The 21,453-nt window shown below is 34.6% G+C and overlaps 1 protein-coding gene across 2 annotated transcripts in view; it reads left to right on the top strand.

Annotated features, from left to right (window-relative positions):
- RDX (radixin) overlaps window positions 1–21,453 on the top strand; it is a 99,115-nt gene that overhangs the window by 44,815 nt on the left and 32,847 nt on the right. For both annotated transcript variants that reach the window (XM_054592283.1, XM_054592284.1), the window contains exons 8-12: window positions 2,186–2,282; window positions 3,150–3,313; window positions 9,026–9,156; window positions 16,814–16,974; window positions 17,809–17,901. In XM_054592283.1, the coding sequence (XP_054448258.1) occupies window positions 2,186–2,282; window positions 3,150–3,313; window positions 9,026–9,156; window positions 16,814–16,974; window positions 17,809–17,901 (646 nt within the window). The remainder of the gene's footprint in view (window positions 1–2,185; window positions 2,283–3,149; window positions 3,314–9,025; window positions 9,157–16,813; window positions 16,975–17,808; window positions 17,902–21,453) is intronic.

Below are 21,453 nucleotides of genomic sequence, written 5' to 3'. Positions count from 1 at the left end.
AAATTGACCAGGTATTTTTATATTAATATAAAGTATATCAAGCTCTTTTAACACCTTTCAGGTATGATAGCTACTACTGTTTTATACCTTTCCTTAATTTATTTATCATACCACGTAAGCATCCAAGTCTGTACCAGTGGCACCTTCTCTAAAGGCATTCCTCTTTATTCTGGATTGGTTCCAAATTTTTAGTTTCATTATTACAGGTATCTAATAAAACACACATTTCTAAACATATACATACATGATCATTCCAAAAGAGAGCATTTTACTGACTTTGATATATTTTTTCATTTATATTACAAAAGCAAGTTAAAATGCTATTATCATTCAGAAGGGAAAATATTTGAAAAGCAAAAATTAAGACTATTATAGGCCAAATCTTTTTTCTTTTAAAAATTATTGAATTAGTTTTTCTTAGTGTATTCATTATATATATTGATACGGATAAAGATGGGGAATATGAGAGCAAGGGAGTTTACTCAGGATAGGAAGGAGGGATTGGGGATTATGGAAAACAGGTTCTTTGGTCTTTTCTGTAATGGTTCAATTTCATTTTATAATGAGAATATATTCATCTATTAACTTATTTCCAAATTAAAAAAAATCAAAATAGGGTACAACTTTAAAAGGTTAGTTAGGCTCTTTTACCAGCTGTGCTATTAATTACTTTTGTGACCCTGGTCAACTTACTAACTGTGAAATTTGAATAACTGCCAGACTCACCTCAGAAGGTTGTTGTGAGAATTATATGAGGAAATTCTTTAGAATTTTTAAAAATAATATGTAAATGTAGTATAATATTACCTTAAAAATATTATAAGTCTTCCGGCCTTGTCTGGTGTGGCTCAGTGGATTAAGCGCTGGCCTGTGAACCAAAGGGTCACCGGTTTGATTCAGTCAGGGCACATGCCTGGGTTGCAGGCCAGGTCCCCAGTAGGGGATGCGTGAGGTGCATCCACGCATTGATATTTCTCTAGCCCTCTCTTTCTCCCTCCCTTCCCCTCTGTCTAAAAATAAATAAATAAAAATAAAAAAAAATTATAAGCCTCTCTTTTAAGTAGGTAACTGTGACATATCTTGGTGTCCTTTATAAGGGACAGTGTGGAGCATGCATATTGAGTAAAAAATGTTTTTTGTAGAGAAAATTATTTGATGCACTGCAGTCAGTCTGCTTAAGAATTAAAAGGACTGTAATTAGGTAGCAGCAGTTCATACTCTGTTACCAGAATGCTTTGACTAAATAGGCCTTTTGGCCAGTATAGGTGTCACAGTCATTCATGCTCTTGTTGGATAGCAGTGACACATTTGATGAAACAATAAAATATTTGACAATCAGAAATAAAATTACTTCTTCCTGTCTGATTCCCTAAATCTTTATGTGTGGGGTAGTAAATCGCGACAACAGTTTTATAGTCACAGAGTCAGAATTTCAGTTCTGTTTACCCAAACAGTTGTGTATATGAGTGTTTAAAATTTTTTTGTGGGAGATATAAGTCATATACCATAAAGCCTATTAAAGTGCACTGAAAATTTAGTGTTTTTAGTATATTCGTAAGTAATTCAGACATTTTAAAATTAAACAGGAAGGAAATAATTTTATAGCAACTTAGGTTCATAATTCATATGAAAAGTTAGAAAAGCTATCTTCTGCCCCCCTTCTTAAACATATTTAAACTTAATAGTGGTAGTAGCTTGAACCTACATAGAGCGTGTGCAAACCCTAACAAGGAAATCAAGGTTTCTGACACATTGATGAAATTTTTGGGATAGTCTTTGTTTTATGTGATTTTTAAAATTGTTTATTTATTTATTTTTGGATAGAGGGAAGGAAGGGAGAAAGGGAGAGGAACATCGACCTGCACACCCCCAACTGGGAACCTGGCTCACAGTCCAGGCATGTGCCCTGATCAGGGATCGAACCAGTGATCTTTCGCTTCACAGGCTGGCACTCAGCCCACTGAGCCATACCAGCCAGGGCTGTTTTATGTGATTTAATTATTCAAATTCACCCTTAAAAGATAATGTCAACAGTATGTTATGAGTAAGTTAATACATTTTGAAAATCTGGAACTCTTAAGACTGATCATTGAACTAAATTGGCCCCAAAAAGTTGATACAAATTTTGTCCATTGTTTCATGCTTCTCACTACAGATATGCTCTCCCCCCTCACTTTTTTTTAAGGTTAACTCCAAAAATTGGTTTTCCCTGGAGTGAAATCAGAAATATTTCATTTAATGACAAAAAATTTGTTATAAAGCCAATTGACAAAAAGGCACCTGTAAGTAAATTTTAAAAATGTTTTATGTATTTTAAATTTCTGCCACTTTGCTATGGTATTACTTGAAGAATGACATTGTTCATTTATTGAATTGGTCTTGAGGAATATTCTTTTTCTAGAGTTTAACTTTCCTAATGATAAAATAATAATTGTTAAAAATACAGTTTTCATCTTGTTACAACATATAAATATTAGAATTTTACTTTAACTGAAATTTAAATATAAGATATTAGGAGGTGATTGAAAATAATCACCATTCCTAAGAAGCAATTTTAAAAAGCTTGTTTGTTGGTGTCTAGAATATAGCAAAGGGAGCCCTATTCTGTATTAATCCTGTTTGTAGAGTTTTGTTTGCATCATGAATGTTGTATTTTTGTAACTTGAAGCGTTAAACTTAAATCTTTATATTTATAGATTCTTTGATTCATCTAGTGTCAAGCATACTGTTGTGTTCTAAAATAGTTATTGAAAAGACAGAATGATAAGGAGAACAATTCTAGGTTAAAAAAGTTGAACATCCAATTTTGAGATAAATATGGCAAAAGGTAAAGCAAACAAAAAAACCGTCCTGAGGTGGAAGAACAGATGCTAATTGTTACTTTGGAGAAGAAAAAAATAATAAATGACATTTAATATATTGAGAATATAAGATTATTAGCCTCTCCACAAAACTGGTGGGGAATGAAAAGATGAGGAACCAGTTGTGTGAAAGTATGGTATACTCACTAGGAATTAGGAAATCTTATGATTTCTAAACTGTATGTAATGTGACATTAGAATTCATAACCACACGTTGAAACTTAGTACACATTATTGTGAGAAAGACTGTCCTTCAGGAAGATTTTAAATTCAGAATACTTTGTTTAGGATTTTGTTTTTTATGCACCTCGTCTGAGAATCAATAAGCGGATTTTGGCTTTGTGTATGGGAAACCATGAACTGTACATGCGAAGAAGGAAGCCCGATACTATTGAAGTACAACAGATGAAGGCTCAGGCTAGAGAGGAGAAACATCAGAAGCAGTTGGAAAGGTATGGAATTTATAGCCTTTCATCCTAGTAGATTGGTAGAAGGCGGCTATTTAAAATTTAAGAGTGATAACCCTTCCCAGTGGGGTCAGTTGGTTGGTGTGTTATCTTGTAAACAAAAAGGTTGCGGGTTCAAGTCCCACTTAAGGCACATGCCTAGGTTGCGAGTTTGATCTCCATTTGGGGTGCATGTGAGGGGCAACCGATTGATGTTTCTTATGTTGATGTTTCTTTCTCTCTCTAAAATCAATAAGCATGTCCTCAGGTGAGGATAAAAATAAATACATAAATAAAAATAAAATTTAACAATGCTTAGTTTCTTTAACACACTCAGAATTTTACACTCTTTTCATTGTATTAAAATTGAATCACAGTATTACTGTCCACTTTAAAATGAGTATGTATAATTTTCAAGTTAGATATCTAGCAGATATTTTTGAGTAAATAGCTTTTCATGATTTCACAGGTGTGCTTTTCTTTTATTCTTGCTTGTCACTGACGGACATTGGTTTGGATATAGTGTAAAATTTTCAGGTTTGTTTTGCTTGTGACTTCGGGTAAAAATATGCTGAATGTTTTTCTTTGAAACAGTGTCATGGGCAGTGTAGAATTCAAAAAGTCAGTGTACAGAGTGTAGTAACACCAGTTCTCCCTTGTCAACAATGCTGATCTTTTTAACCATTGTTCACTTGGACTTTCAAAAAAAGATACTGCTAACTGTATAAAATTGAGTGTTTTTGAAATGGAAAGATTGATTAAAATTCTTGTCAGCCCTGGAACCAGATTGGTGCGTCTGGCAACAAAATCCCCAAATCTGACTCTAGATTGATTTAATCTTTGTGCTTTATTTGAAAAAATTTACACACCAAACTGAAGTTAACCTTTATTGAAGAAACCTTTGTAGAGTAGAATAATAATTTAAGAAATAGAGTAGCTCCTAAAGAAAACAATAGTCAGGAGCCCTAAATATATGTAAATTTATATATTTCAAACATTGGAAATTACGTAATTTGAATTTAATAAATAGGCCCTCTGCTAAATATAATTTTGCTGCCTCTGCTTTTAGTGTGTTTTTAATGAATTTTTTTTTTTTTACTTAAATGTTCTTTATAATTCACATCTTTAATTCAGATTCTTCCCTCAATTTATCTGCCTTAGGAAAGTTTACTGTATTACAAAACATGTTTTATAGAGATATGAAACTTTCCAGTAACTCCTGACCCTCCATTAAAGATACTAAGTTGGTTAGTTACTTTGACTGGGCTCTGTCATTTTTTTTACTGCTCTCATGTGGCTTAGGATCACATTGTGCTTCTAGAGTTATATGCTTTTTAAAATAGTTCTTTATTGGGCTTTACTTTCTATATATTCAGAAATTACAGTCATCCTTTGTAGGGGATTGCTCTAGGACCCACACAAATACCCAAGCCCTGTATATAAAATTGTATAGTATTGCATATGACCTGTGTATATCCTCCTGTATATTTTAAATCATCTCTTGATTACTTATAACACCTAATACAACGTAAATACTATATAAATGTTGTAATACTGTATTGTTTAAAGAACAATGACAAAAAAAGAAGTCTCTAAATTTTCAGTACAGTTATAGGCCTAACTACATAGTGCACATAAGCAACAACATAACTTTTTTCAAGTATTTTTAATTCACAGTTGGTTAAATCCCCACATGAGGAACCCGCAGAGAGATACAGAGATCTGGCTGTATTATCGCATACTCATCATTCAGTAATGTCCTAACTGTTCTGCTTGTCTACAATGTTGATTTGTTACTTATATTCTTAAACATATTTGTCTACTTCTTCTTTATTTCTCAGGCATAGAGAGGCATGCTATATGGCTTTTAGAATATGTAGTATCATTAATAAGTACAATGTGGTGATGGTGTTATAGCTTTCTTACTGTCAGGCCTAGAGGAAAATGAAAGACTTTAAAGTTGTTTTTTGTTTGTTTTTTTTTTTTTTTTGCCGCAGTAAGAATCCTATGGTTCCTATGTTGGATAAATTTTATAGCTGTTCATTAGCAAGCATTGTCCACTATAGGAATTCAGTAACTGTTTTATTCATTTGAATGCCTAGAAGGTATTTTATGTTAGCAACATAGGGATTTGGCAAGTGTCAGAAATGGCATGCCAAGTCTTCATTTATTCCCTGCTTTACAGGTCAGAGAGAGAGAAATGACAACTGTATATGTGGAAACAGTTTTGGTCAAGCCCATTGGCAAAGTAGCCAGCAGACATACTTGGGGGAATGCTCAGAGGTATGCTGCCTGTGCTGCTGGGCTCTCTTGAGCAACAACAGCAGTTGGGAAGGGGCAGGAAGGAAGCCCCTTTCCCTGTAATACTTTGGTATATGTGATCCTGCTCTTTCCCCATAACTCTCATAACTGGGTTTTTCACAATGAAAATGGTGCTATATATTAGTTATATATAACCCAGTACCATGGGTTATGGATCTCTGTAGTCTGTGCTCTGAAGTTATTTGCATCCAAATTGATGATGATTTATTCTGTAATTCTGAACATTTTTTGTATTGCTAAAATTGTTACCAAATTTAAAAACAGCCTCAAGTTTCCAATTCAAAATCAGATGCTCATGCACCAATTGTAGGTTAGCTATGAGATATTTTGTGTCATGGCTGGCTGCCTGTATCAGTAGGACACAGTTGGGGTCATACAAAGAATACAGCCTTTGGAACTAGATAAATCTGGGTTTCAATCCTCTTCTAACACTTGTTGGAAAAAAACCTGCTGAGCCACTATTCTCTTACCCTTAATATGAAAACCTCTACCTCTAAGGGTTTTTTTGAGAAATAATGACAGAAGTACGCAAATATTTAATAAATATTAGCTATTATAATAATTCTTAATACATAGTCTGAATAGAAGTTTCATACTAGTTTTCTATCTTAAGAAAAATGTAATTGGGCCCATATGATAGTCTTTAGAGTGTAAGTTATTTTAAAGTATTTTGTGTTTTGCATGTTAATACAGAGAATTGATAGCTTATTAATAGGTTATTTGTATTCTTGAAATAGAACAACTTGATCAAATGAGCATTTCCAAGCCCAAACTCTAAACAAAAATATTTACATCTGTGGTTTAGATTTACATCATTACACAAGAGGCTTAATGGGGAAAGTGGACTTTACTAAAGCTTTAAAGTTAAAAATAGGCTTGAGAGTTATAGAGGGGTAAGATTTTCAGAAGAGGAAGCTGACGTAAGCAAACATGTAGAGGTGAGAATATCCATGGCTTGCCTCGGGGCCAGCGAATAGACCAGGTTAGTCCTTGTGATTGAACATTGTTTAGGGGAGAAGCAAGCTCTTCAGTTTCATGAGGGAAATCAGACAGACCTGCAAAACTAGGTTTAACTAAGGGATGTGGTGAGCCAAAGGCGTTTGTTTTAATTGAATGGCGTGTTAGTTGGTGATGGCTGTAGTCAGGGGAGAATTCTTACAAGATATGAGACAGAGGCTTCATGAGAGTGCAGCAGTCAACTGTGTATATTGTTTTAAATATTATAATCAATTAAGTATCTGCTGTTCACTTATTCCATTTTTTGATACAAAGGGCTAATTCCCTGCTCCTACCCACCAACTTGCTTGTGGCCAAGTTACCTTCAGTCTTTTTTTGTTCCTATATCTCCTTACCTCCATCCTTGAGAAAGAACAAATGAATTGTCAATAGGGAAAAACTAAGTGAAATCAGCACCCATCTCTAGAACGGGCCATATGTGTGCCAGAGCTGGACCCGACAGGTTCTGAGTTCATGGAATATTGTTGTAGCCTTTAGGTCTTGTGATCTGGTTTGTGGTGTGAGTCTCGGCCTCAGAGGGAGGCAGGAAAGTAACTGTCTTAGGGAACCTTGGCAGCACTGGATGTGATTGAGCAGAGGCTGGGGTGACTAATCAACATGCTGAGACTGCTAGCAGCCTAACATGAAAAAGAGTAGCCCTTGGCCATACTAGCAATTACTTGAAAAGTACTGTGCTTTTGCTTTCAGGGACAGCCTGCATTTTCAACTTCCTAAAGAATACAGAAAAGGCAGCAACCTCTGTGGGGCCACCAGGCCCTTCTTTTGCTCAAGGAAATTGGGAAACATACTCACTTAAGCCTCTGTCACACTCATATCTTCTAGAGAGGGGGGTCTCACAAGTCCTTAAACCTCTTTGCCTGCACATACTTGTGTATACTCTGTAGATCAAAATAGGATAGGAAGAAAGAGGTGAATGTGCTGCAGAGTGAGGCCAAGTCTGGCGGTGGGTGGGGGGAGGTTAGTGGCTGACTCTTCCTTTTGCTGTTGAAAAAGTGCCTCATAGGGAACTTGAACATAGGTGAATTCTCCTCGAATGAATCAGCTTCAGGCCCTAGAATCTTAAATGCCGTGAGGATTCATTAACTAATTGGGGAGGTATAATGACTCCTAAACTTCATGTTTGGTTTGGTGCATAGGAGATTAACATCAGATAGCTTTCTTACATGCTGACTCGTCACAATTCTGTTTACCCCAAGCTAGATTCTCTTTCTGTATTGGGGACAGATAGGTATCCAGGAGTTATAGGAATTTTTAAATTTGGGGTTTACAGAGTAAGGAAAGTAACTTCAGTGAAACTTTACTGAAGAATTTATCAGAGCCTGGAGGTTGAGAAACCATGTGACTTTGTGCCTGGCATTTAGAATTAACACTAGATGGCAGTGATGTCTTTTTTGCGAGTATTTAAACATACTCAGATAAGTTTCAGAAATGAGAACGTAATCCATTTTTTACCTAAAAAAAATTATTCCCATTAAAGTGATGGCAGTATTGTTGATTAAACTTATTAAGTAGGTATTATTTCTGATGATTAACATAGTGTCACATCTAATTCTTTTTTATCTTTATATTTCTGGCCTTCATCATAGAGTCAGACCCAGGGTAGGCTCATGCTCAGTGGATGAATTTGGCCATATTTAAAAGAAACAGTTTCAGTAGGCCCATGCCAGATGCAGCTAAATGATGGAGGCAGTCTTTCCACCTAGGTTTCATGGTGATCTTTTTAAACAGCATTAAATAGATACCTACTTTCATGCTAATAGAATTGTCAAAGGAAATATAACTGATTTGTCATGTTGTAGCTAAGGATAAATTGGTCCTACCTTAGAAATTAAACTTACATTCATTTATTGCTAATTATTGCAAATTGTTGCCTTCCCAGGATATTTTAAAACAGTCTTGTGTGCTCCCTTCAAGCTCCTAATAACCTAAAGTCATTTTCTTGGGTATGGCAACTATGCAATTAACACCTTTTGTGCTGACCTCTAATTTATTGTCAAAGATCATTGAGTATGCAAGTGATAAATCAACGTTTTTCCCCCCCACATATCTGTATTTTAAAATATGCTTTGCTAACAAGAGAGATATTTGACAGTTTCACTCTCCTAACAGTTTTGAGAATTTGTCTGAGACCCTTTCTAAAAGGGCTAACATTTTAATATTATTAAAATAGTGATTTAACTATATTTATTGTGACCCCACAATAAGAAACATGTTATAATCCAATATATGTGTATGTAACAGTGTACTTCTATATTTTTAACTATGTGATTTTTTAACACAGATGATTATAATGAAGATACAATATTTATGCTGTAGTTTCTTCATAGTGGATTTTTCTAGTTATTAATTTGTCACAAAACAATTGTAACTCTTTTTAAGGGCGCAGTTAGAGAATGAAAAGAAGAAAAGAGAAATAGCAGAAAAGGAAAAGGAAAGAATAGAACGGGAAAAGGAAGAGCTAATGGAACGTCTAAGGCAAATTGAAGAACAGACACTGAAAGCCCAGAAAGGTAAAAGTTTCTTTTTGACATTGGATTCAAAACCATTGCTCTGCAAAAAGGAAAAAGGACTCTTAGACATGAACAACAGTGTGGTGATTGCTGGAGGGGAAGGGTATAAGGGGACTAAATGGCAATGGAAAAAAAATACAATAAAAATACTATAAAGATGAAAAAATAATAAAATAAAAGCAAAAAACTACTGGAAAAGATTAAATTAGAAAAATGAAAGACAAAAATCATTGCTTTGTGGTCAGATAGTAGTATTTCCTTACTACTATTAAAACTTATGTGTCTTGCAGAGAATAATTACATTTAATTGCCAAATTAAACTTGGTGGAATTACATCGTAAACATGTTTACGATGTAATTCAGTATGCAATGCTTATGTGTTTTTTCTCTTTCTTTAGTTACTTAAACAAGTGTTTTCATGTGTACTCTTATTCTATATTGTAAATGACTATGTATATTAATTTATTTTTCTTGATTGGGGTTCCATAAACAAAAGCACATTTTCAATACTTTCTGGCATGTAAACAAAAGCATGTATGCAGTGCTTTATGGATATTTAAGTACCTTAAGGCTCTTTTAATCTATTCTGACTATACAGACTGCTTTGGATTCAATCTCTAAATTTGATTTCAGTATATTAAAAACTACACAACATAGAGAATGTTGTGAAGAATCTACTTCCTAAGCAATGTGTAACCAAAATGCTACAGTGTATAGAAAGGGTACATTAGATTTGGAGAGAGTGCTTTATATCAAATAATTCTAGGATATATTACTTTCAAACAACAAATAGTGGGAGAACAAAAGGAAGAAGGTATTGAACAAAATAAGATGTTTGCCTCCTTCCTAAGCAGTAGTTTCTTGGGGCTCACATGAAATCTATTTATAAAACTAGAATTTATACCTGCTTTCCTGACAACTAGTAGAATCAGCCGTTAGTTCTGTTAGAAATGGAATAAGGTTATTATTTATTCTATGTAAGGGTTATTAAATAATAACCTCATACAGGTTTATTTTCATTCCTAACACCAGCCTACTTCAGTGGGGAGCTGCTCTGGAGCAGCTGGTAGAGTCATTTGCAATTGAGTATCTAGGGGAGGAAGTCACAAAGATTGCTGTAAGTCCACAAACTGACTGATCATTTTAATTACAAGAGGATTGGAAATAATAATTTCTAAGGGAAGAAACAAAAAAAAAAACCCCTGGGTTTTATTCTGACTAATTTAGAAACCTCACTTCTCAAAGCTAGAAAAGACCTAGAAACTATTTAGTTCAAAGCCCAGATGTAGCAAAGAGACTTGTTCACAGGCCGTAACACGAGGGCAGAACTTATTTTCTGAATTCCAGCTTGATGTTGATGCCTTTTTAATTGATTAAAGTGGACATTCACGAAGTGCCTATTTTGTGCTGCATTTTATGAATACAAACATATAGCATGCTGGTAGTGAAGTCTGTTGTGGCAGAAATATTAATGAAGTGAGGTAATGTGTACTAAGTGCCATGTAAATAGTATAAGGAGTAGTTTTAGAGGTAGAATGCTGTTAAACAAACTCTGGAATGTACTAAAGTGGTTTTTTAAAAAAAGTTTATGATACTGGACTGATTTTAAAGAAGAAATTGAATGACAGGACTTTTTCATTTATATAATACCATTTCTGAGAGAATAGCTACTTACTAAACCTTTTAATCTCATTTATTTAGGATGTATACTAAACATAATTTACATACAGAAAGCTACTCAAGTAAAGAAGAACTAAAGAATATAAGGAAGTTAGAACATAAAAAAGAATATAGAGCATCCCTATCAAGACAATTTTAAATCAATCATCTTAAGGAAAAGGACATTCAATTTTTTTCCTAGTAATAAAGCTTTTCCAAGCTGTCCTAAAATCTGTATGATTGTCTTGTAAATTATGCTAAATTCTTATTCAGATGCAGTAGCTCTGGCCATACCTAAGTCATGATACTTAGTAGATAAACCTGTAATTTTTTTGAGAAGAAACTTTCCGATGTTATTATAATTTTATTTAAAAATTTTTTTGAAGTAGTTATTATTTGAAGTGAGTCACAAATCATTTAATAAAACCATTCTTCCATTTTACATTTCTGTAATTATCAGTGTTAATTATCTCCCTTTATCATTTTTTAACCATCCTTAAGTTAAATTGATGACTGTATTTGAATACAGCCAGACTTGCATTCAGTTACTGTTTCAACAAATAACGAAGTGAATTTCCACATTCAAAAAGAAAAACCACTGGAAAGAATTGGGGGTGTAGTGATTGCATTCTGGATACTTGTTAGGCATTGTGTACTATGCTCTGTTCTTTAACAGATAATACAAGTCATTTTATATAGTTTTAAGTGCAGTGAAGAAAGTAAGCATGTTGATGTGATAAAAGTAGTAGTTGATGTGAGTAGGCAGGGTTTGTCCACTTTCAGTTTACATTGTTTACAAATAACAGCTAAGCTTTAATTCTGTCATTAACTTAGAATATGACCATAGGCAAGTTATTTTAACCTCTTGATTTTCTAATGTTCCTAATTTCTAAAATGGAAGTATAAAATCCCTAACTTAGTTTTCTGTGATTTTCTGAAACTTATTTTAGAAATTTTTTTTGTTGAAGTATAGCATAGATGTAGTAATGTAGCATACCTCTTAGGTATAAGGCTTTGTGAATTTTTACAAACCAGATTTATTTTTGTAACTACCAAGAACAAGATAACCGAACATTACCTGCACTCAGGGATCCTTCCATGTGTCCCTCCTCAGTAATTTTTTTCACTCCAGATGTGGCATATCATTCTGATTTATATCATCATAGAGTTTAATCTTATTTATTTATAGTAGCTTTGTTGAGATATAATTCACATACCACACAACCATTTAAAATGTACAATTGAATGGTTTTTAGTGTATTCTTTGAGTTGTGTAACCATCAGCACAATTTCGGAACAATTTTATGACCCCAAAAAGAAATTCCACATCTGTTAGAAGTCATGCCCATTACTTCCCAATCTTCTCTTCCCCAGCTCTAGGCAACTTTTTATTTCTGTAGACTCACCTGTTCTGGACATTTCATATTAATGGAAGCATGCAAAATGTGGTCTTTTGTGACTTGTCACTGTCTTTCATTGAGCATAATGTTTGCAAATTTCATCCATGTTGTAGGGTGCATCAAGCAGTCCTTTCTTTTTGTTGCTGAGTAATATTTCATTGTGTGGATAATACTACATTACTTATTCATCAGTTGTTGGATATTTGGGTTGTTTCCACTATTTGGCTATTGTGAATATGAGGATATGAACATCTGTGTACTAATTATTGTGTTTTCATATGTGTTAATTTCTTTTGGGTATAAACTTGGTTGTGGAATTGCTGGTCATATGGTAACTCTCTATATGTAACTTTTTGAGGAACTTCCAAACTGGTTTCTAATGCTGTTGTACCATTTTACATTCCCACCTGCAATATATGATTTCTGCACATCCTCACCAACACTTATTAATGTCTGTTTTTTGGATTATAGTCATTCTAATGGGTATGAAGTGGTTTTCATTTTCATTTTCCTAATGCTTATTCGTGTTGAGCGTCTTTCCATGTGCTTACTGGCCATTTATGTATCTTCTTTGGGAAAACGTATTTTCAAATGGCATGCCCACTTTTCAGCTGTATCATTTGTCTTTTTGTCATTGAGGTGTAAGAATGTTTTCTATATCTGGATACAAGTCCTTAGTCAGTTATCAGATATATATGATTTCCAAATATTTTCTCTCATTCCGAGGGTTGTCTTTTTACTTTGTTGATGGTGTTCTTTGAAGCTCAGTGGTTTTAAATTTGGATGAAGTCCAACGTATTTCCTGTTTTGTTGCTTGTGTTTTTGATGTTGTGCCTAAGAATAGTCTCGCATGTTTTTACACTACATATAAGTGAATTCATGCACTCTTATATTTGGCTTTTAAATTTTTTTTGTCTTGAATGTATGCACGTAGCTATAGTTTATTCTTTTATGTTGTTCTGAAATACTTGATCGCACGTATATACCATTATAAATTCTACTGGTGGTGGTCGTTAGGGATATTTTCAGTTTGGGACTTTTATAAAATAAGATGGCCATGAGCATTCTTGAACAGAGCACACATGTATTAATTTTGGGGAGCTGTACCCTGGGAGTGGAATTCCTGGATAACAGCTATACTTAGTTAAAGCAGATACTGCCACCATTATTGCAAAGTGATTGTATTAGTTTTCATTCCTACCAGTAGTGAATGAAAGTTCATGTGCTCTGTATTTTCACCATCAGTTTCACTACTTGATCAGAATTTCTTTTTTTGTTTTGTTCAGTCATTCTAGTGAGCACAGTGAGTACTGTACATTGTCTTGATGACTGATGATTTTGAGCACCTTTGCAAATGCTTTTAACTGTATACAAAATGTCCTTTCACAACATTTGCCTATTTAAGAAAAATTGGATTTTCTGCTTTTTCAGATTGATCTGAAAAAATATCTTCGTTACATGCATTGTAAAATATCTTCTATGGTTTGTTTACCTTTTTACTTTCTTAAAGGTGTCTTTATGAAGAGTTTTAAATTTTAAGTTCCATTTATAAAACTCTTTTCATTATGGTTGTGAATACGTTATTATGAACTACCTTCTGAAAGCTTTGTTTTGCCTTTCACATTTACATCCACAATCTATATATGGAACTGATTTTTGTAAGGGTCAAGGTTTTTTCCCAATATGTGTTTCCAGCTGACCCAGACCTATTTATTGAAAAGACCATCCTTGTCCCATTGTACTACAGTGTCACATTTGTCACAAAATCAGAAGACTGTGTATGTATGGGTCTGTTTCTAGATTCTGTTTTGTTCATTAACCTGTTTATCCTGTTGCCAATGCCACACTGTTCAATTACCAGTTGTAGCTAGAAAGATTGGTAACTGACATCTCATAAATGATTAATAGGTATACAACAAAATACATGCAGTAAGTACACAGTGATTGTGAAAAACAAGATAACACTTGGGCTTATATATTTCTTTGATTTAACGGTAGCCTCTATGGCATTAATTATTGTTGCACATTGCATACTTTTAAAAATTATAAGCCTGAAGTTGAGAAAAGGAAAATAATTACTTGAAAAAGGTACTATAGGGGGCCATTTAGTTTATAACAGGACAAGCTAATTCTGCAGAAGAGTTTAATATCTGCCGATACTGGACTCCTTGGTTTGAGTCAGCAATTCAGATATTCTGTGTATTTTGCAGCATGTATCCTCTTCTGTTGTATTGCAGGTAATGTGTTTCCTTGGTCATTCTGGGCTGGCAGTTTTCTCTCTTTGTTTGTTGCATTAATGATACTTTTCCTCTCATTTTCCATAGCTTCCCATTCTATTTATTTGTAATCCTTTTCTGAATAGAGAGCTTCTGAAGAGTAAATTCTGGAGATGGGAAGTCCAAGAGAGGAAGGTCAGTTGTTGGAGTGTCTTCTCTGCAAATTTCTATGGGCTGAAGATGTCATAACAGTTTCTGAATGTACCTTTTTTATTGGGTCCCCCTACCTTCCAAGTCTGGCCTTTTCAGGTGTTATGTCCTTAATCTTTCCTCATCCGTCACAGGAGGAGTTCCCATGCTCTTTACATTTGCAGTTTTACGGATTATTTGGTGGTTATAAATGTTTTATCTCTTTTTTTGCAGGGAGGGGTTCAGTGCATGATTCCAGTGGCCCATGGTTTTGCTAAAATAAAATTAGTAGTGTATCTGGGTCTCTGTCAAAGGCCTACTGATTTTTTTAGTAGATGTTTCTCTATGGAGGGGCTTTGGATGAGTTGTGGACCTAAATATTAGAGGTAAAATGAAGGTAAAGATTGATATAGGTTGAACTTTCATAATTATAAAGGAAACTTTGGCGCTCGGGTACTTTGCTGAGGATTTGTAAGATGCCTGAAGATCGGTTTCTGTGGATTTTGCTTTTCTCCTCATGATCTGCTTATTTCCCAGCTGTTCTAGATAAGTAGTCATCATAATTATTTTAATATCCTAATTTGATAACTTCACTATAATCCATTGTAATACTGGATAATCTCTGGGTCTAGTCTATAGTCTATTTTGGGGTGTAGGTGGTTAGAGGGGGTTATTTGGTCCCATCTCCTGGTAATTTTGGTTAAATGCCAAACATTGTGTATGCAAAGTTGTAGAGACTCTGGGTGATGTTATTTTCCTTTAGAGAGGATTTAATTTTCTTTGGACTGGCAGAATATGTACAGATCATCTTGATGGAGCTGAACTGGGTCTCAGGCTTTTAGTTGGTCTCTCTCTGGTTTTCCTTCTCTGCTCGTCTGTAGCCCTTTGAATGTGTCATCTGAAAGACTGTATTGATGAGGGCCTTTCTGTGTCAGAGGGCCCTGAGCTCCAGCCTTTGACTCCCCAGTTGCAGAAATGACTGTCTGCTTAGCCATTCAGCCTCTTCCAGTGGCTTCTTCCTTATTTACTAGTGTCTGACCCTGTATGTGTACATTTTAGGAGTTGGCAAATCTTGAGGGGAAGTAGCAAGCAGACTTGGGGCTTACTTGACTATTCACTCCTCCTCAGGATCTTGGCATTTCCAGCCTCGACTGCCTTGACAGCCCCAAAGTCTAAATCCCTGTCCTCATCCTGTAGAACAGTGCAGGCCTCAGGCTCTGCATTCTGCCCCACCTCTGTTCCACTCTACTGGGAAGAGGGCATAGAGGGGTAAATGGTGACAGAAGTAAATGGTGACGGAAGGAGACAGGACTTGGGGTGGTGAGTACACAATATTTACAATAAATAACTGGTGATGTAGAATGGTACACTTGAAACCTATGGAATTTTATTAACCAATGTCACCCCAATAAATTAATTAAAAACTTTTAAAAAAATTGTTGAAGAGATTATTTTTTAAAAAACAGCTATGCGGATTTTAATTTCTTGGCATTTTTAAATAGCGGAATAGATTTTTTAAAATTTATAAGGTTTTTGCTAAGTTAAAAATGAGGTGTATGTCCTGACCAGATGGTTAGGTTGGTTGGAGCATCATCCCTTGCAGCAAACGGTTGCAGGTTCACCCTAGCTGGTGTGGCTCAGTGGATTGAACACCGGCCTGTGAGCCAAAGGGTCGTCAGTTCCCAGTGTAGGAGCACATGCTTAGGTTGCAGGCCAGGTCCCCAGCAGGGGGCGCGAGGTGCAACCACGCATTGATGTTTCCCTCTCTCTTGCTTTCCCTCTCTAAAAATAAATAAATAAGTAAGTAAGTAAGTAAGTAAATAAATAAATAACTTTAAAAAACAAAAACAAAAGGTTGTGGGTTCGATTCCAGGTCATTCCTAGGTTCATACCTAGGTTGTGGGTTTGATTCCCTAGGTGGAGCACATACAGGAGGAAATCGATCCTCATTTCTCTCTCACGTGTCTGTTTGTCTGTCTGTCTCTCTCCCATCCCCACCCCTCCTTTTCTCTCCCTAAAATAAACATATCCTTGGATGAGGATTAATTTTAAAAGAGGTATAAGTTCATTTGTAGATGTTCTAATTTTTAGAAACTATACAGATTAGATTCCTTGCTACTATTTTGGCTTCTTTTGATAACTGTTAAAACTGGAATTAATTATTTTGGTGGGGGGCATACATGTTTTTGACAGAACTGGAAGAACAGACTCGAAAAGCTCTGGAATTGGATCAGGAACGAAAACGAGCAAAAGAAGAAGCAGAAAGGCTTGAAAAGGAGCGTCGAGCTGCTGAAGAGGCCAAGTCAGCTATTGCAAAACAAGCTGCTGACCAGATGAAGAATCAGGAACAGCTAGTAAGGAACCTTCGTTCTACCTTGAGAAGAAAAAAAATTTACACAAAAGCATGGAGTTAACCTTGTTAAACTAAGTACATTATTATGTCTTTGGGAAAGGAAAGCAAAGATACAAGTAACTTAATCACAAAGTATGGAAATAAACTTAAAAGTGAAACAGAGTAAAAGATAAATGAAGCCTAATGCTAACAAAAGATTCTGATTCACTTAAACTTTACATAAACAACCGGCATGTTTTGTTTTAGATAAATTGACAACAATTGTAACTCCTTTAAGCTATCTTAGGCCATATGTGATTGAGTTTTTGTTTGTTTAGTGAGCTTGCAAATAATAAGGATTAGGCATGACACTTAAAAGATGGTTCCTGCATTTACTTGTCTTTGGGTCTTTCTGAGCCTCAGATCCCTCTTTTTAAGAAAAGCAACCATGCCGTCTAGTAGGATTATTGGGAAATCATGAGATTATTTGACAAAGTGCTCTTTAAACTATGAAGCATTATATAAATACAGTTCTTCTTTTGTAGGCTTTTGCAAATACTTTATTGAAAAAAAGTTAAAAAATAAGTCACATTTTAAGTTCCTTTTACTGGAACATGCATAAGTTCTTGTCTGTAGAAAAATAAAAATTCTTTCACTTTTTCTTACTAGCTCATTACACCTACTGTAAATAAGACATTTATGATTTTAAAGAAATATTACCTTCTTAAAAAATGGAGGACTATCTAAAAAAACATAAAACAGCCCAAGCATATATACGAAAGCCTTGTTGACTTAGTATAAATTAATGGACATTTTTTTTTTTTTTTAGCTTTGGTAATTTTATTGTTTATTTTAGGCAGCAGAACTTGCTGAATTCACTGCCAGGATTACACTTCTAGAAGTAGCCAAGAGGAAAAAGGAAGAGGAAGCTAATGAGTGGCAACAAAAAGTAATCATTTATCTGTTCATTCACTATCATTTATTGAATACCTGTTTTGTACTCAGCAATATGCTGAATTTATGGAGATGAATATAGGATAACTGTAATAATTTAGAGGAGGAAGATTCCTGTGTGTATTGTGGTAAATATTAATCTGTTGATGTAAGCTAAGTACTTTGGGAGGACAGGAGAGGTAAATGAGGCAGATGTTAGGGAAAAAATTGCAAGTTTAAGCTGGATCTTGAATAATAAATTCACCTTTGGGGTAGAAAAGATTGTGAATGGTTAGAGACTGAAAAGGAAGACACTCCAGACAGAGGGAAATGAATGAGTATAGGAAGTATGAAAGTACGTGACAGATTTGAGGATAGTCAGTGAGCAAGCAGTTCAGAAATTTTGGGAAATGTGTCTTGAAAGGTAGAGAGGAAATTAAGTTGGGAAGGGCATTTATAAATGCCCTGCTAAGGCAAGATGATGAAGAGTATCTGTAGACGATGAGTTCTGAAGATTTTAAAACAGGATTGTCTGTAACATGATCAGGTACAGTTTTAGAAAAATAACGATTAGTGTGAAGGATGAATTGAGATAGTGGGTAGGATTACTTTAGAGCTAAAGACACAGACTAAGGCTATGGCAGTGAGAATAAAGAACAAGAATTGGGAGAGACATTTTGTGGTGGATTCAAAAGGACATGGCAACCAGATGTTTAGGTATAAAGTTAAATTACAGGGATGTAATAAGGATGATACTGAAATTTCTAACATGAGTTCTTAAGCAAATGAAACCACTATTGTCTGAAATAACACACAAGTGAAAACTAAGGCTTTAGTTGGAGGGGTCGCGAATATAAGATAATGAGAGCTTAATTCAGACTTTAACATTACTTCTTAAATTATGATTTTTCTACAATAAAATGAATATGGTTCCTTTTATTATATTTGTTTTGTAGCAGTTTAAATTTCATAGGGAAGTTTTTCATATATTGAGAATTGTTTATATATGTACTTATAACTGTACAAAAGGAAAAGAAATCTGTTAACCTACCTGTTACACTACTTTATTAGAATTTCAGAGACACATAAATTTAAGAATAACACATGACAGGGCAAATCCTATGACTTACGGAGATTAGAAAATTCACATAAGGAATCACATTCCCACAGATTAGGATCAATATTGCCACAACTCAGTGTATATTATTTCAGGATCTTTTCCTGTTTGTGTGTGTGTATCATACACATTTATGTGTTCACAGTGAGGTCATACTCTATACATTATTTCATTTTAGTCAGTTTTCATCTCATCTATTATTAGACTATATTCAAAATTTTGACATAATTGACATACTAGTTTCAGGTGTACAACATAGTTCTTGTATACATTGTGAATGATCACCACAGTAAGTCACTGTATATAGCTACAAATTCTTTTTCCTTAAGATGAAAACTTTTAATTTCTCTTAGCTGCTTTCAAATACCTGATACAGTGTTACTAACTACAGTTGTCATGTTGTACATTACATCTCATGATTTATTTTATAGCTGGGAATTTGTACTCATTAACCCTTTTGTTGTATTTTGCCCATCCTTGCTTTTGGTAACCAGGAAATACTAATGATAAAAGAACAAGTTGAATGACACCATGAAAAGCAACTAGACAAATACAGGAGGAGGGAAAATCTGGGTGTTTGCAATAATTCAGTATCATAAAAAGGAGAACTATCCTACTTTAAAATAAGAGCAGACAGATGCAGTGCAAAATCCTACTTTGGATATTGGCTTTGCAAATTAGCTATAGAAGACTTTTTAGGTCAATTTTGAATATAGTCTGCCCAGAAATAAATGGATACAGTCTGTTCTCTGTATCCATAAGCTCAGTTATTTTGTTTGTTTTTACATTATACGTATAGGTGAAAGCATAAATATTTGTCTTTCTCTGACTTATTTCACTTGGCTTAATGTTCTCAGGGTCTGTCCATGATATTACAAGTGGGAGGATTTCCTTTTTATGGCTGAATAATATTCCAGTATGTATGTAGGTATATTTATACACACACACCACATTTTCTTTTTCCATTTATTCATCAGTGGATACTCAGGTTGCTTTCATATCTTGACTATTGTAAAAATGCTGCAGTGCAAATGGGGATATGTATATCTTTTCAGGTTAGAGTTTTTGTTTCCTTTGTGTAAGTGCCCAGGAGTAGAATTGCTGGATTATATGCTCATTCTATTTTTTATTTTTTTGAAGAATCTCCATACTGTTTTCATAGCAGCTGCACCAATTTACACTCCCACCGTCAATACATACATCCTGGCCAACACTACTATTTGTTATTGTTTTGGCAATAGTTGTTCTAACTGGTGTGAGGTAATATCTCACTGTGGTTTGATGTTCATTTCCCTGGTGATTAATGATGTTGAGTACCTTTTTATGTACCTGTTAGTCACTTGTATGTCTTCTTTGGAAAAATATCTATTCAATTCTCTGCCTGTTTTTTAATTGGATTTTTTTTAAACTATTGAGTTGTATGAGGTTTTTGATGTATTTTGGGTATTAACCCCTTATCAGAAAAACGATTTGTAAATATTTTCTCCCATTTGGTAGGCTGTCCTCTTGTTTTGTTGATGGTTTCCTTTGCTGTCCACAAGCTTTATCGTTTGATAGAGTTCTACTTGTTTATTTTTGTTTTGTTGCCTTTGCTATTGGTGTCAGACCCAAAAAATCATCGCCAAGATCAATGTCAAGGACCTTGCTGCCTGTGATTTCTTCTAGGAGTTTTATGGTTTTAGGACTTAATTTCTAATCTTTGATCTATTTTGAGATGATTTTTTGTGTATGGCGTAACAAAGTGATCCAGTTTCACTCCTGTGCATGTGGCTCTCCAATTTTTCCCACACCATTGATTGAAGGACTGTCTTTTTTTCTTCATTGTATATTCGTGTCTGCTTTCTCATAAATTAATTGAACATACATGTGTGGGGGTTTTTCTGGGCAGACTGTATTCAAAATTGACCCCAAAAGTCTTTAAATTTGCCAGGTCAGTATCCAGAGTAGGACTTTGCACTGCATCTGTTTGCTCTATTTTAAAGTAGGATAGTTCTTCTTTTTATAATATTGAACTATTTCAAGCACCCAGATTTCCCCTCCTCCTGTATTTGTCTAGTTGCTTTTTCATGGTGTCATTCAGCTTGTTCTTTTATCACCAGTATTTCCTGTAAAGTGGAAGGATAGACCAAAAAATGTAAAGGATTCAAGTTAGAAGATTTTGGCTATAATGCCTCATAAGTGAGACTTCCATATAATTTATCATCCAAATTAGAATATTTTTGAAAGTGAAAAGGAAGGATTGCCGTTAATAATTACACCAGGACAACAGTGTAAAGCAGAACTTTTCAGGCATACCCGTACAATAGGATCTCCCAAATATTTGGTTTTGTTAGAATACCTCCTGTTTTATTCTATCAGATGACACTTACTATGGTTAACTTACCATTAATGTTTTAATCGATTATTGGATTAGAGTAATTACAGCCTGATTCCTCCATTGTCTGGTTGTAT

Source organism: Pteronotus mesoamericanus, unplaced genomic scaffold (assembly GCF_021234165.1).
Source record: "Pteronotus mesoamericanus isolate MK-2021 breed Mesoamerican mustached bat unplaced genomic scaffold, CSHL_Meso_final scaffold_36, whole genome shotgun sequence".
Classification (NCBI taxonomy): Eukaryota; Metazoa; Chordata; class Mammalia; order Chiroptera; family Mormoopidae; genus Pteronotus; species Pteronotus mesoamericanus.
The sequence above is the reverse complement of the archived record's forward strand: the minus strand, read 5'-3'. Positions and strand labels throughout refer to the sequence as shown.